Here is a 14529-nt window from a genome sequence, read left to right as displayed (position 1 = left end):
TTCCTGGGCTGCTGTGACCCTCCTGAAATTCAGGGTAAATGATTTCCGGTGTGAGAGTATTCGGACTGTGTGGTCCATCACAAGAGTATAATGATGGAACGAAGCTAGCTGGACAAGATAAGTCAACATTAGGTTTATTCCTAATAGTCTGACTTCTCAAGACGGAAGGTGCCTTGAGACTTGTATTGTGAAGCATTCAAAATGTCAGTTTAGATACTTTCCAACTTCTAATGCGCACAAACCAAACTCGGCAATGTATTCCACTTTGGTTTTCAGGAGCAATGCCAATATGTTTTTTAGCAAGCGGCACAAAAATGCCTGAGCTGTAATCGCTGCTGATCCTGGCTGGACCACGCCTAGGAGTGACGGATCGCTATCTCGCTACACTGCAGCAACACTGATTACACATCAAAGCCCCGCGCCGCTGTGCCCATTTTCACCCGTTTACTTTTTGGAGTCATTTGCTTCATTCATTGCGCCTCTTAAATTCGATATAGATCGCGTCCCACTGTATGGCTTTCGCATTTGGGATTTGGGTCTTTTCAGCATCGGGTCAAGTGGCAATGTACACAAAGGCAAACAGTGTCCTTTGTGTTGCTCACAATTTCAGCAATGTGGTTCTGTTGTTAACCCAGTGTTTTGGTCTGGAAACTCACTGTCAGTTATTACCTGAGAGGAACAAAGCGTCTTTTTCTCCAGCTATACAATGTGGGGAAGACAGACATTGAAAAAGATGGATCATGGCTTCAAACTGACTGGGGGATAACTGATGAAGTTTAAAACTGACTGAGAGCCTATGAGCGCAAGGCAAGTTGACTTTGAATTACACGTCTCCTGACAGGCTGCGTGCCCTGAGCCGCAGTCGGGGGCCGGTCTGAAGCGGCTGAGAAATTAACAAGATGAGAGAAAAATGCAATAACTCTGACATTCTCCTTGGAGCTGACTCGCTTCGGTGACAGTGCAAACCTATTGTCAGCGTCAACAGCGGCTCCCAATAACACACGCCGGCACACAGTGAAATCCTCCCAATCAGCACAACTCTCGTAACCTTTTCCCTAAGCCCCCCCCCCCCAATTTCTTCTTTAACTTCGGCGCCTGCGGTGTTGGTCGCCTTGTCCCCGACTCCCAAGAAAATCCGAAAGATCCGGCACTCCCGCAACATCCGCCAGCTCTGCCAAGCTACAGGTCTCGGTGCCGGCTGGGTGAGGTCTTAGCACGTCACCCAGGTTTTCGCTCTCCTGACACTTAGTAAATCCTGTCTGAAATGCCTCGCAGACAAACTGGGGGCACCGAGTGTGAACGCTGTGAGATGCATCAAAATAAAAAAAAAATAAGGGAGGGAGGGAGGGGGACGGAAGAGGACGGGAGTATTGGCGGAGTAATGCCAACCTTCAAATTCAAGAAAGGTAGAGCTGGAATTGACATGTCAAAGCCGGAGGAAAGACACATTTGGAATGACAGAGTAAAAGACAGGAATATATTTCTCTCTCCATTTCCCTCTCTGCGTCTCTCTCTCTCTCCCCCTGCACATAGGCTGGGCATATCCCAGGGAGAGCTGATAGCAGAATTATAGGGACAAGCTCACTGCGGGCGTGCGTGCGTGTGTGTGTGTGTGCGCGTGCGTGGAGAGAGAAGGCTGCACAGACGGGGGGGAAAAGAGAAACGAGAGAGGGATGGAGGAAGAAACGAGTCGAGTGAGAAACGAGTCAATATGCACCACACACACACACACGCGCAAGAAACGAGTCCACACACACCCATACACACCTACTCGCCGCTCTCATCTCTCCCTACTGTCACCTCGGCAGTGGCTCTGCATTTTGTGGCTCTTGAAATCCCTCAATCACACACACACACACACACACACACACACACGACCACACTATATATGGCTGTGTATTACGGGGTGCGCCACTCCAGTGTGTAAAGCTGTTAAGCAGCAGCTGCTCCGCTGGATGTTTGGTCCCCCCGGAGCTAAAATATTGATCAGTTCCCAGGCAAGCCGGCACAGTCTGCGCCCCCACTGTCCCCATGTATAATTGAAGTGTATATCTCTTAGTGTGGCATGCCAGTTGGGAGAAGGAATTAAGCACCGAGGTAAGCTGAAGGCCCGTCTGCGCTGCCATAGCGGCTCCTTTGTCCATCAATCATACGGCTTTTCACACAGTAGGGTTAAAACAGGCTCACTGCATTTACAGTGGGCCATGGAAGACGGAGAAATGCGGGACAGGCGAAAAACTAGGTTCGCTTTTTTACTTATCTGAGCGTTTAGGATGGGATGCGAGACTCCTCTGTGCCATAATCCAGGACGCGCACTCATACAGGAGTCCAATTCAGATGTTATTTCCCCCCGTCGCCATTATCGCCCATGAAAAGTCTAAACCATTACCTCTCGGAAGTCTCGGGCTCCCGTTGTGTCAGAAATGCATTAAAAACAAGCTCAGAGACACCCCGCCGCCTCCACTAACGTAATACATCATGTTGAACACCGCATGTATTTCAGTTTTTCCCCCTAACAAGGCTTTATCACGCAGCTAATTCAAGTGGGTTTAATGGGGACTGTTGTCACTTGTTCCATTAGCGCACGCTGTTCCGTATTTCTGGCGGCGGGCGGGGGGACGGAAACGGAAGCGGAAGCGGAGCGGGGAGGCGAATCCGCGCGGTGATCTCGTGATCAGCTGCAATGATTATGGCCTTTAAAAAAAAAAGGCATGTTAGGAAAAAAATACAATACACGTGTTGGTGATGTATTGCAGCAGTATGTCTCTGCAAGCTGTTTTTAAAATGGACTTTTGGACACGATGGGAGCCTGTGACTTGGGAAAACCCGCGTTAGAACAGACAGCAGTGGCTTCTGACTGTGGCAAATGCGTCATTGGGTTTAGACTTTTCATGGGCATTAATGGCGATAAGGAGAAAGTAAAATTACACTGATGTTATCCTTTAAAGCTGCACTAAGCACCTTAGCACACCGGCGGCTGCAAATAAGCAGTGAGAGGTAACCGTTCGAATTTTGAAGACTTCAAAAATCATGCAGTATGACGCTCTCCTCTGACCTAAATGTCTTCTTCTCTGTGTCTGGCGGGGTGGAGGGGGTGAAGATGTTTGGTTCAATTAGGCCAAAGATACCTCGACAAGGAACAATACAATCTTTCCTTGCATAGAGAATTCACAAGTAGTCTGTGAGAAATTGAGAGTTGGGCAATCGCACCGTTTTTCTCATCACTGGAGAAATGGACGTGGGTCAAGAAGAGAATGGTTCTTGCTACATGACAGCTGAATGGACGCGCTTAAATAGGTGTGAGTCACTGGTGCCATCACAGGAGGTAGGCTGCAAAGACCAGTGATTCTCAACCTTTTTCATATCAACGACCCCTAATTTAGTCCACATTAGGGCCACGGACCCCCATTTGATGAGATTTTGTCTCTTGGATCCAAATCTGAGAATATTTTTATTGCTAGATATGATTTTGTCCAGAATTCCATGACTATCTGTATTGTAGGTAGAGAGATAACAGTGAAACTATGATCAAAAAAGTAAGTCTTCTACATTCTCTGATTGTGTTAACTTCCTGTAAATGAAATAATGCTGAAGTTTAACAATTCATCAATTTGCTGGGGACCCCCGGAACTCCCTCAAGGACCCCTGGTGGTCCCCGGACTCCACGTTGAGAACCACTGCACCATACAACAACAAACATACCAAAAAGTCCCAAAAGAACCAAGCCTTTCTGGAGTATGTGCCCCCCCTTTAGAAAGGGAGACAAAGACGGGGAAGGTGGAGTCTTTCACTTTATATTATAGTGGTATGTTATACCACTGACAACTTATAGGCTATATTTTGCAACCTATGTATTAAGGAGCAACGTATGCTTTTAAAGGGGTGAATTTAATGTCTACTGCCACACATCACACATTCACAACTCTGAGCCCAAGTTTGAACCAGATGGGATTCTTCCCTGTGAAACCAGTTGGCTCTTCAGAGAGCAACTGTTCAAGAAACAAAAGCCGAGGAATTGTACGACTGATGTTCAAATGTTTTCCCATCGGTGAAGCGCTGTCATCTTATGCTGTTCGCCGCTTTGAAGCCATGTAATAAGGCTCTCTGTGTGTGTGTGTGCGTGTGTGTGTGCACGCGTGTGTGTGTGTGTGTGTATTACCCCTCAGCTTATTCTGTGCAACGCTACCAACGTCAGGCAAAACACAGTGTTCAGAGACCTGGAAAAACAGAGGTTGCACCAACACAGAAACAAACTTGGCTTTTCTTTTTTTTCCTCTGAAGCCCAGCTGTCTGCCTGATAGCGCTGCACATATGAAAAGGAACCGCTGGCTCCCTATGTAGGCAGGGAGCTAAAATGGAGTGATCACAGTGAGAGACAATGTAGATAGATGCACATTCCTCTCTGCCGCCTCCGTCGTCTCGCAGCTCTTCCATCTGGTTCCGCGTGTGGCACAACATTGCCCTCTGCTGCCCGCTGCGTGCACTGTTCCAGACCGGAGGGCAGTGGAACTAGAGATGATCCCAGCAGCTGTCGAGCACACTGAGTCGTGGTGTGAGCGGAACCAGCGATCGTTGAGATAGCGGGTGACTAGTTTGTTTGATTTGCATAATTTGTACCGCCACGAAAGAAAGAGAGAGAACAAGAAGTGACATTGGAAACCTTGGTGCACTAGGCCTAGTTTAGTTTGTGGATGCCTTTCAAAGAAGACTGGAGAGCTGATGAGTATTGACACATAAGCACCAATGCAGGTCATGACAAAAGTACCTTGTCTTACCAAAAGATCAAAAACCCATCATAGGAAATTCACTGTAAATTTCCTTTTGTGCTTCCAAGCAAGAAGACTAAAGACTAAAATCGTGCATTTTTCATTACTAGGCTGTGTTCGCTACATGTCACGCAAAAAAAAAAAAAAAAAAAACGCTCTCAAAAGACGTGGAAGCCATTAAAGCGTTGACAAAACCGTCAAACTGGCCTCAAAAGCGCTCTCCGCTGAAGCCATCTTTCAAAGTAAAGCCTCGCGCGCGCGTCGCCGAGTTGAGACTTTGACAACTCGACAACAAGCGGGCACAAAAGACAGCCGCCGTCCCCGCTGACAAGACGACACCTCGCCTCTGCCTGGGAAGAAAGAGACGCCGAGACAAAGCCAGAAAATAGATTTAGTGAGCGCTCACTCGTTCTCTCTTTAATCACTCCGGGTGTTTTTCTGCATCTCTCCTTTTTTCGCCCGATATTAAAACCGATCCATCATGGCTGACGGGGGGGGGGGGGGGGGGGGGGGGGGGGAATCGCAATTTTGCACCACGCTCCCGTTAGTCAGGGGAGAATACCCCCCCTCCGACATTATTTGGATATCAAACAGCAATTTGCCACTCATAAACACCAGTATGAATGCGAGTGCATCGGGCCAAATCCAATAAAAAAAGCTGGTGCAGCTCTCGCGGCACGACACAGAGAGGGCCAGGCCCACTTTATCATCCTGATAGGATATGATGTGGTTTATATTATTACCCTCGATGGCTAATGGGATTTGGATGCTTATTGGGATACCAAGTGGGTTTTTATATAGGCTACGACTATTATGGTGGATCAAAGTAAGGCCATACACTGTGAAAGATTGTTCGATCAAAAGCACATCAAACAGAGGGAAAAAAAGGGGTGAAAACAGATGGCGACAAAAACTGGAAATCAAAATTTGCCATGGCTGTGACTCATTGGTGTCTTTAAAAAGACTGGGAACTGTGTAACACCCTGCGTTTAACAAGCAGTTCTTATTCTTTCCACGAAAAGTGTTCCTCAAAACGGTGTGTGTGAGATCTCACGCTGTAAGCAGATCAGACGGTTTTGACACGGGAAGTCACAGAACACCTCACCCAAGAGTCTCGCGCTATAATAAAACAGTGGGTGACTGGCCGCCAACCAGGAAGTACAACAGAGGCCATCGGAAGACATGTGATTGAAAAGGAGAGCGCGGCTGCTCCCCACATATTTGCTCAAAAGTATCTGTTAAATGGCTCGGGAAAGACGGTGGATGTGAGACAGGGAGACCTACCAGGGGAGTTTTCTGGACATAAGGCTACACACATTTTCTGGTTCACGATGGATAATGTACCCCTATTCCCGGAAGATTCTTCTGGTTAGAGAGACTCTTTCAACCGGAGGACTCGAGTTCAGGCCACGTATTGGCAAGGACACCGACAGCTGAGATGTAGAGTCTTCAGCAAGACAATGAATTCCTACCAGCTCCAGGCTGCTGCTCTGTGGCTGGCCCTGACCTCTGACCTCCGTGAGAAGAGAGAATATCCCCACAGGGACCAATAGAGTATTTATTATTATTAGATTATAACACCACCACCACCATAAAACTCACAACGGCTACGGATCACATTATAGAAACATCCTCACTGAAAACCATCTTCTCTCAGTTAGGAATGCAATTTTTTTCCCCATTTTGGAATGACTGTTCCAAAAAGAAGTTATGATTCAATTAACATCTTAACCATAGATTGCGCATTATAGAAGCATCCTCATTTCTGCAGCTTAACTTTAGGACATTTGGGAATATCCTAACTGGCCAACAGCCAACTATCAATTTATAATTTTAAATATATTACATCTAAATTAAAAACATTTTGTTGCACTTGCAAACCAAGTTTGCTAGTAAACTAACTTTTCCAACACTACGTCAATGTTCAGCCGGCATTATAGCTGCTTCAGATGTAATTTAAGTAACAATAGCTTTCATCTCTTTCATTTCTTCAAGTGGCTACTAAAGGGGCTGACTAATCTGACAGCTGTAAAGGGACAAACTGAATATCATGGATTTATGTAATTATGGCAATCATGGATGAATGCAACATGTAGCATGTAGTATTTCATGCAAAAAGCCACTGATGTATGATGTTGGTCTAACACAAACAGCATATCTAAAGTATTACTATATCAACTCTGCTAAAGCTTGTGAACAAGCATTGATTTGCGGGGCAATCAATGGTCAGAAATCAATACCTTCTTGAAAATTCTTGATAACCCTGCATAAAAGATGACTATTGATTGATCTTGATGGCATTGCAGTTTCAAGTCTTAATTGTCTTATTTTCTAGCTGGGAGAGTTGCTCATGATCACAGCTATTGACTGGATGGCCTAGACCATGGAAATGACATGAACTGTTCAACTGACTAGTGCTGTGCTTTAGGTTTGGCCGGTGAGATGTCCAGGAAACAAACCACTAAACCCAACACTGACCCGAAAAACCACAACGAACAGAGTCCCTGTCTAACAAATCCTTTTAAAGCACGCTTGATACCAAGAAGAGAGTCTGACTTGTGCCATATTTCACCACCAGCGTCGGAAAATGTGTCTTTTGTGTCTCGTGTCCTGCATAGCTATGACAGTCTCTTTAGGGTTTTCAGAAGTAATTGGAAATTTCATCATCAAAGCACATCTCTCAAAGAGTACATCACACATTTTGACATCAAAAATTTGTTTCTTTTTTCCCATCTATCTAATGATGATTACAGAGGAGAAAAGACCAAAAGAATAATGCGTGGAAAAGTAAAGAAATGGAAAAAGTACAATAGAGTATGTGAGTGTATAGGCTTTTGCGCAACACTGAGCTCCAAACCCACATTAGACCTAAACTGCAGGCAATCTTATCCACTCCATTTCCGAAGATAAAAGCGCACTGCAATACCAATCCCCAGACCTATAAGTTGGTTATTTGCTGACTTCCAACACACATTCATCCTTCATTGCACATATCACTGAAACTGGCCTCAACGGTGGCTGTTCTCTAAACTGCACTATGAAAACAGACAAAATCACTTCATAAGTCTTCAGGCAGTGTTTCCTCTGGATTTATTCACCAACGGAGCTCCAACAGAACAAGAATATTACCAACACTCCAAAAGAGAGTGTGAAATCATAATAAATACGGATATTAGTACTGCACACATATGTGAGCCAAACTTCTCTCTAAACCACAAAGAAGTAGGCTATTGACCTAATGTTTGATGATAAAGTGTGCAAAGAACAATGCTTTTAGCAATGCAGTCTGCACGTGAACCCTAACATGGGTCAAAAAGTGGGCAGATGGATGGCAGATTTGGAAACAAAACAAAAAAAAATTACAACCAAGTCACAGAGGAAACACTGCTTCAGGCTCACACCATGAATGAGTCTGGTCTACATGACTGAACTTGTCAATGGAAAGAAACAACTTTCTTCAGAGATATATTACCAAATAATGGTAATAAGCTATGTGCTTGAGTTAAGGCAGATAAAATTTGTAGGTATCCTGACTGATAGATCATGCTATATATCAACTTCTGCATAAATACCACTAGGCCTATACCAGTCAAAACAATAAAGAAATATCCCAACTCCAAACCCTGGATTACTCCACAAATAAAACAGAGCCTGAAAGAGAAGCATAAAGCTTTCAGGCTCAAAGACTGGGCTGGTCTCAGGACGGCAAACCGCACCATCACAAATGAGGTTCTCAAAGCTAATCTGAAATTTAAGGACAAACTAGAAAATGAATTCAGCAACATGAACACTAGACAAGCTTTCCAGATGGTGAAAAAACCCCGACTGGATGTGAACCCAAACACAGTCCGTCTACATCACCTGACACAGAACTTCTCGCCACTCAACTGAACTCATTCTTCACCCGTTTCGACACTCAGGACTTCACGGACGAATGCGTCAAAGAACTGAGAGCCCTCCCTCCACTGGACCCCGACGAGCCGGCCGGCCCCTTTCTCAGTGGAGGACGTAAGGCGACAGCTTAGCCGGTGTAAGCCCAGGCAAGGCCCCGGGGCCCGACGGCATCCCGGCAAAGGGTGCTGAAGACCTGCGCCATGGAACTCTCACCAATTCTTCACTCGCTCTTCTGCGAATCCTACCGGTCTGCCACAATACCCACCCTCTGGAAAACCGCAACGATAATTCCAGTGCCCAAAAAATCCCGACTCTCAGAACTCAACCATTACCGCCCCATTGCCCTCACATCCTTAATAATGAAGTGCCTGGAGAATCTGCTGCTACATACCATCTTGCCAATTGTTAACCAACTGGACCCCCTCCAATTTGCCTACAGGGCCAAGAGGGGCACATAGGATGCTGTGGTCTGCCTGCTGCACCTCCTCCTCCAGCACCTGGACTCCCCAGGCACCTTCGCCAGGATCCTCTTTGTGGATTTCAGCTCTGCTTTTAATACCAACCAAAGACACCTGTTGATCCGGAAGCTACACCAGCTCAACACTTCCCCCTCCATCTGATCCATCTCCTGCACAACTTCAGTGACAGACGGCAAGCAGTTCGGGTAGGCACAACAACATCACCTGCACTCATCACCAACACCGGAGCACCACAGGTGTTGTGTGCTGCTGAGCCCGTTCCTCTACACGCTGTACACCAATGACTGCACCAGCCCCTCCCCCACCACCACTTACCTCAAATACTCTGACGACACTGCCATTCTCGCTTTTCTCACAGATAACCATTCAGTCCTGGACTATCATAACGCTGTTGCACACTTCACCCAGTGGTGTGAGGGTAATTACCCTCATCTCGATGTCAGGAAAACAAAAGAAATAGCAATAGGTACCCCGTCACCCCAGCATCCCATGCTCATCAATGAAATAGTTGACAGCTTCAATATCTCGGAATTACACTGGACAATAAACTCAGCTTTGACCAGCACACAAAGGACATTCAAAAAAGGAGCCGTCAAAGACTATCAGCCATCCGTAAACTCAAAGGACTCTATGTCGCCCCCCATCTCCTCCTACTGCTGTAGCAAAGTATTGTCCAACCCACCCTGCTCTACTGCTCCACCTGTTTCTTTAACATGCTCTCTGTCACAAAACGGGTTAAAGTTCCACGCATAACCAACACTGCTGCCAAGATAATAGGTCTCCCACTCCCAACCTCTCAGAGCTCAACTGTAAGGCCATCACACACATTGCAAATACAATAGCACAGGATATCACACACCCACTCAATTGCCACTTCACCGTGCTGCCCTCTGGGCGCAGGTGCAGGACCCTGAGGTGCAGAAGGGCTCGCTTTGGCAAAAGCCTGATACCTGCAGCCATAGCACAGGGTGACTCGCTAAGGGAACTAGGAGTCTTGTCTTTTTATGTTGTTTTTGCCCACCACTATTAGGCTATGTGCTGCTGTGTTATACTTTACGTATTGTTACTGCCTGGTATTGTTGTATGATGATGTGTGGAAGGTGTATTGTTGGTTCTCCTTGTGATGTCCAGTTTTGTGGAAAAGAATTTCCCCCCGGGGACAATAAACTAACTAACTAACTAACTATGGGGTCAGGAGGTGATAGGGATTAATACAGACTCAACTTCTCTTGGCATTGGAAAAGCAAATCATAATCAGAATACTCAATTATACTCAACGCTTTTTTTTTTTTTGCATTCCATTTAAAAGCCAAACAGAGATGCATCAGACCTGCTTAAAAATGACTGGCCATTACAACAGAGCTCTAAAAAAGGCTATTAGTAAACTAAAACTAGGTGTTAGAAAACATTTTCGTGAACTGTAATTAAAAAAATATATACGTGAAATGTTTGTAGTTTTCGCTTTTTGTTTGTGTGCAGGGTAAAAAAAAGAGAATGAAATATGGGCAGAGAATTTTTGGGCTATTTTTACTAAACGTTAAATATGCCTCAAGGGATCAGCATCAAAAATAGTTAAAAGAGGATGTATTGAAAAATTCATGTGAATATTTTCTAAAGAATTTATGATTCATTGTTTGTATTACACAATACCTGTTGCAAACAAAGTCAAAATACCTGTTCTAAACTTCTAGCATCATACCTTTGAAAAAATACCACTCCTACCAAAAATACTAAAACTAAATAAAAACGACACTAAAAGTAAATATTAGTAAACATGAAAACAAACTAAAACTACCAAAACCACACTGAAAACTCACTAAAACAAAACTGAAATAGTTGCTTTAAAGTGCATTTGTTAATGCCAACTTTCAGCATCACTCTAGATAGGAGAATCTGTCTGCTGAGCGCCAAAAGTGTAAAGTAAAATGTAAATGGATTGTATAACGATTGGTGTTACACAGAAGCTGAAATTAAGAGTGGACACTGCAATAAATCTGCCTTGTGTTGTTTACATCTGATTCTGGGGACTTGTTCTTTAAAAAACAAAAAATAACAAATTGAATTGTTTAATTGGGATGCCTGGCTGGCTTCCTAAATGTGCTGCAGCGCAATGCAGTCTGCAGCAGAATGTGGGGATGCAGCACAAACTTAGTTGTGATGTTTAAAGTGATTGATGGAAGCAATTTAGCCAAATGGTGCTTTTTGAATTCATTGGGCTTATCAGGGGGTTTTCCACCTCTGCTGCTAACAAACTGATGCTGGTTCTATAACTGGACTGCTGACCTGTTGCACGAGGGACTTAACCCCAGCATGACAGCAAGCTGGCAAAAGCGTTTGTTATTGTTCACTTGCAGCAGGTGAGCAGAGAACTAATGAGCTGCACCTGTGGACTCATTAAGAGAGGCAGAAATACTGCCGCAACGACAGATACAGGTGAAATCCTTGTACCGCCGCATGTTAATTTGGGAAAAAAATTAAATATCTTTTCAGCTTTTGTATTTCAACAGAAGGTGATTCATAATGCAGGTACCTCGTTGAACAGTAGCTTGTGGTTGCTTTTCATCCTCTGGGGTGAGCTCCTCCATGTTTTTCCGAAGAAGTGCTGGTGATTCCTGTCAAAAAGGGTCACGCGCAGCTGGTACGTCACACCTGGTTCCCCCTCTGAAACCTCCTGTGTGTAAAAAAAAAATAAAAAATAAAAAATAAAAAAAAGGGGGAGACACCCAGAATAGAAAAGTCACCGTTAACCCAAGAAAGTAACGACAAAACACTGAAAACTCTACTACACTAAACAGCGCTTATATCAATAAAGTGTCAACTTCTATAATTGGTTCGCTTCTTATTTCCAGAATCCCGTTCCACGAAAATAAACAGTGAATTGAGGTAATAAGCATTGTGAACCAATTCTAAATGTTCATACATAAATAAATAAACCGGTGTTTGGTGCATTAGCTCTATGCCGAATTTACCAGAGGACCCAAAAGATTCGTATAGGTGGTCTACGAGGTGTGTACGTTTGGCAATAAGCAAGGTCACATTAAATTGACAGATTTCTGAATGGAGTTTGGCGGGACGTGCTCTCCAGACAAGACGTGTTGTGTCATTATCGTGTCGTTTCGGCGCAAATGGACACCTTAAATTTATCTGGTAGAAATATGTCAGTCTAAAATGGTGGTTAACTCTGTTTCACAAATTAAACAGGTGCATACACTGAATTTAGGGGGGTTAACCTCCACTAAGTTACATCCATGCCAATAGCATACTTTAGGAAACCTACAGAAGGCTAAAGCAAGCTAGGCTCGGTCCCGGTCTTTCTTTCACTCTAACAGCAAGCTAACAGTAGCTGTGAACCGACAGTCACCTGCTGCAGGTGAGCTCCTGTCAGCCGGGTGAGGCTGATCTGGAAGCCGTGGGACTGGGTGAGGCGGGTCTCTGCAGCCAGGCGGACTGTCTGGCTGTGCGGGGGAACCAGCCGGCCTCTCTCAAACACTCCTCTCCAGCCGTCCGTCACGGAGGACATGTCTTCTACTGGCAACATATATTCTGGGTTTAACAGAGAACTGTGTGTATCATTGAAAAAAGTTCCCAAAAGTTATCCAAAACAGAGTCATTAAACTGAAAATAGGCTTTCTTCCCCGTTCAGATTTTCAAACCCGCGGCCGCCATATTGAAGTCGGATATTTTGTAAGCGGGTGTTAGCAGAATAAAACAATTATTTTATCGAGAGTTTTTTAACAATAAAAAATTCTATAATATAAATATTGAAAATATACACGTATTTCTGATGTTTTGAGTCGTTTTAGGCTGCAACAGAACCTCTAAATTAACTTTACAATAGTGGTACGTAACCCCCGGCCCCTCTCAATTGGTATGTCCCATCCCATGGCGTTGCATCAGTTGCTATGGTAATGTTCACGTTGCTATGCAGTTCTTCTCTGAGCGTGTTCCAGAGTATAAAAAACTAGAAGATCCCGGGGAAATAAGTATCGCCATCTAGTGACTCCACATTACCACCAATTTCTCAGTATATAGAATATAATATAATACTTCCATGGGCTGAACTGGGTTTTGCATTGACCAGCGGAGGGCAGTAACGCGCATTGAAGCGTCTAAACTGCCCTAAATCCTAAAAGAAGAAGACAGTTGTATAGTTGAATACATCCAAGGTGATCAGAGTACTACTTGCATGGATCACAACAGCTTTAGATTCCCAAAAGTAAGGGGATGTTGAAAAGAAAAGCAGTAGTTGCGTAGTTCAAACATCCTAGGAGGGGAGAAGAGGAAGAGAGAAAACAAAGATGGGTCACTTGGGAGTGTTCAGGCGGAGAGAGGGTACACTGAAGACGCTTTGAGTGTACTGTTTAATTTGGATGAAATGAGGAGAGCATCAGTTAAATCTGGGTGAACCTCACATGGGAGAGATACTTGAGAGACTTGTTATATAATGTTGAAGCATTTCTGTGAAAACAGATTAAGAAAGGTATTGAGTTTGTACAACAGGGTATGGCAGGAGGGAAATCCTATTATTTGTCTTGAAGATGAAGTCATGAAAGCACAAGTAAACAAAGAGTCAGTGGTTGCTGATTTCTAATAGGAACAGGAACTAATAGGAAGTAAAAGAACTAAAAGGAGCAGAATTATCTGACAGCTATATAGTAGATAATGGAACACTGTAGGGAAGCATAGTTAGTTCACTTCTGTCTTCTTCTGTCTTTTTTGAAATTGCATGCGAACAACAAGATCAGTGTTTCAAGGTTGAAATATACAAACTACATCAACTTGGCTTATTTGTATGGAGGACCATATTAGTCATAATTAAATAAATAAATATGCGTCAGTAAAATAAATAATTGCATAAATAAATACAGAAATATATAATATCATCAGTAAATAAATTAATAATTGATTGATTTTATTCTTTAATTAAAAAAAATATCATTTCATAATTACTGTTTTCATAATAACATGACTATATTTTGTTGTATTTTTTTTTGTTTTTTTATTTTTCAAATGGCTTTTTTCAGTTACATGCAGATACAATTCAGAATTACATTTTTCAAAGTGGTTCTTTTATTTCCCTTTTTCTTTTTTCATTGCTCCTCTTTTTATTTCATAATGACTCTTCATTTCATAATGTCACTTTTCATAATGTCTCAGCCGTCTGTCAAAGTGAATGGGGCGGGATCTATTTGCTGATTGGGTAATCCTTTGCAATGGATTATTTTTCCTGGCTCTGAGGCTGGTCTTGCCCCATGGGCCAAATGACGTTAAAAATACATTCATTAGTTGGATGTTGAAAGGTGTAGTCCAGAGCTATCATCTGTGTTGATCCTTAAGAAACTCGTTAAGCTTTATTTTTACATTTGGAAAGACACTGTTCATCACCTATT

The 14529-nt window shown here is 43.7% G+C and overlaps 1 protein-coding gene across 1 annotated transcript in view; it reads right to left on the bottom strand.

Annotated features, from left to right (window-relative positions):
• The window catches only part of nphp4 (nephronophthisis 4), a gene marked incomplete at its 3' end in the record, with an annotated part of 121549 nt that extends 108890 nt beyond the window's left edge, over positions 1 to 12659 (bottom strand). Inside the window, exons 1-2 of the mRNA XM_071525074.1 lie at positions 12501 to 12659; positions 11670 to 11810 (exon numbers count right to left, since the gene is read on the bottom strand). Coding sequence (XP_071381175.1) covers positions 11670 to 11810; positions 12501 to 12659 — 300 coding nt within the window. The remainder of the gene's footprint in view (positions 1 to 11669; positions 11811 to 12500) is intronic.
• Between the last annotated feature and the right edge of the window lie 1870 nt (positions 12660 to 14529).

This window comes from Centroberyx affinis, unplaced genomic scaffold (genome assembly GCF_046629955.1).
Source record: "Centroberyx affinis isolate AG114_WGS23_722 - 3 ecotype Tasmania unplaced genomic scaffold, CSIRO-AGI_Caff_v1 ptg001262l_1, whole genome shotgun sequence".
Taxonomy (NCBI): Eukaryota; Metazoa; Chordata; class Actinopteri; order Beryciformes; family Berycidae; genus Centroberyx; species Centroberyx affinis.
Note: the sequence above shows the minus strand (reverse complement) of the source record. Positions and strands in the feature narration are given on the sequence as shown.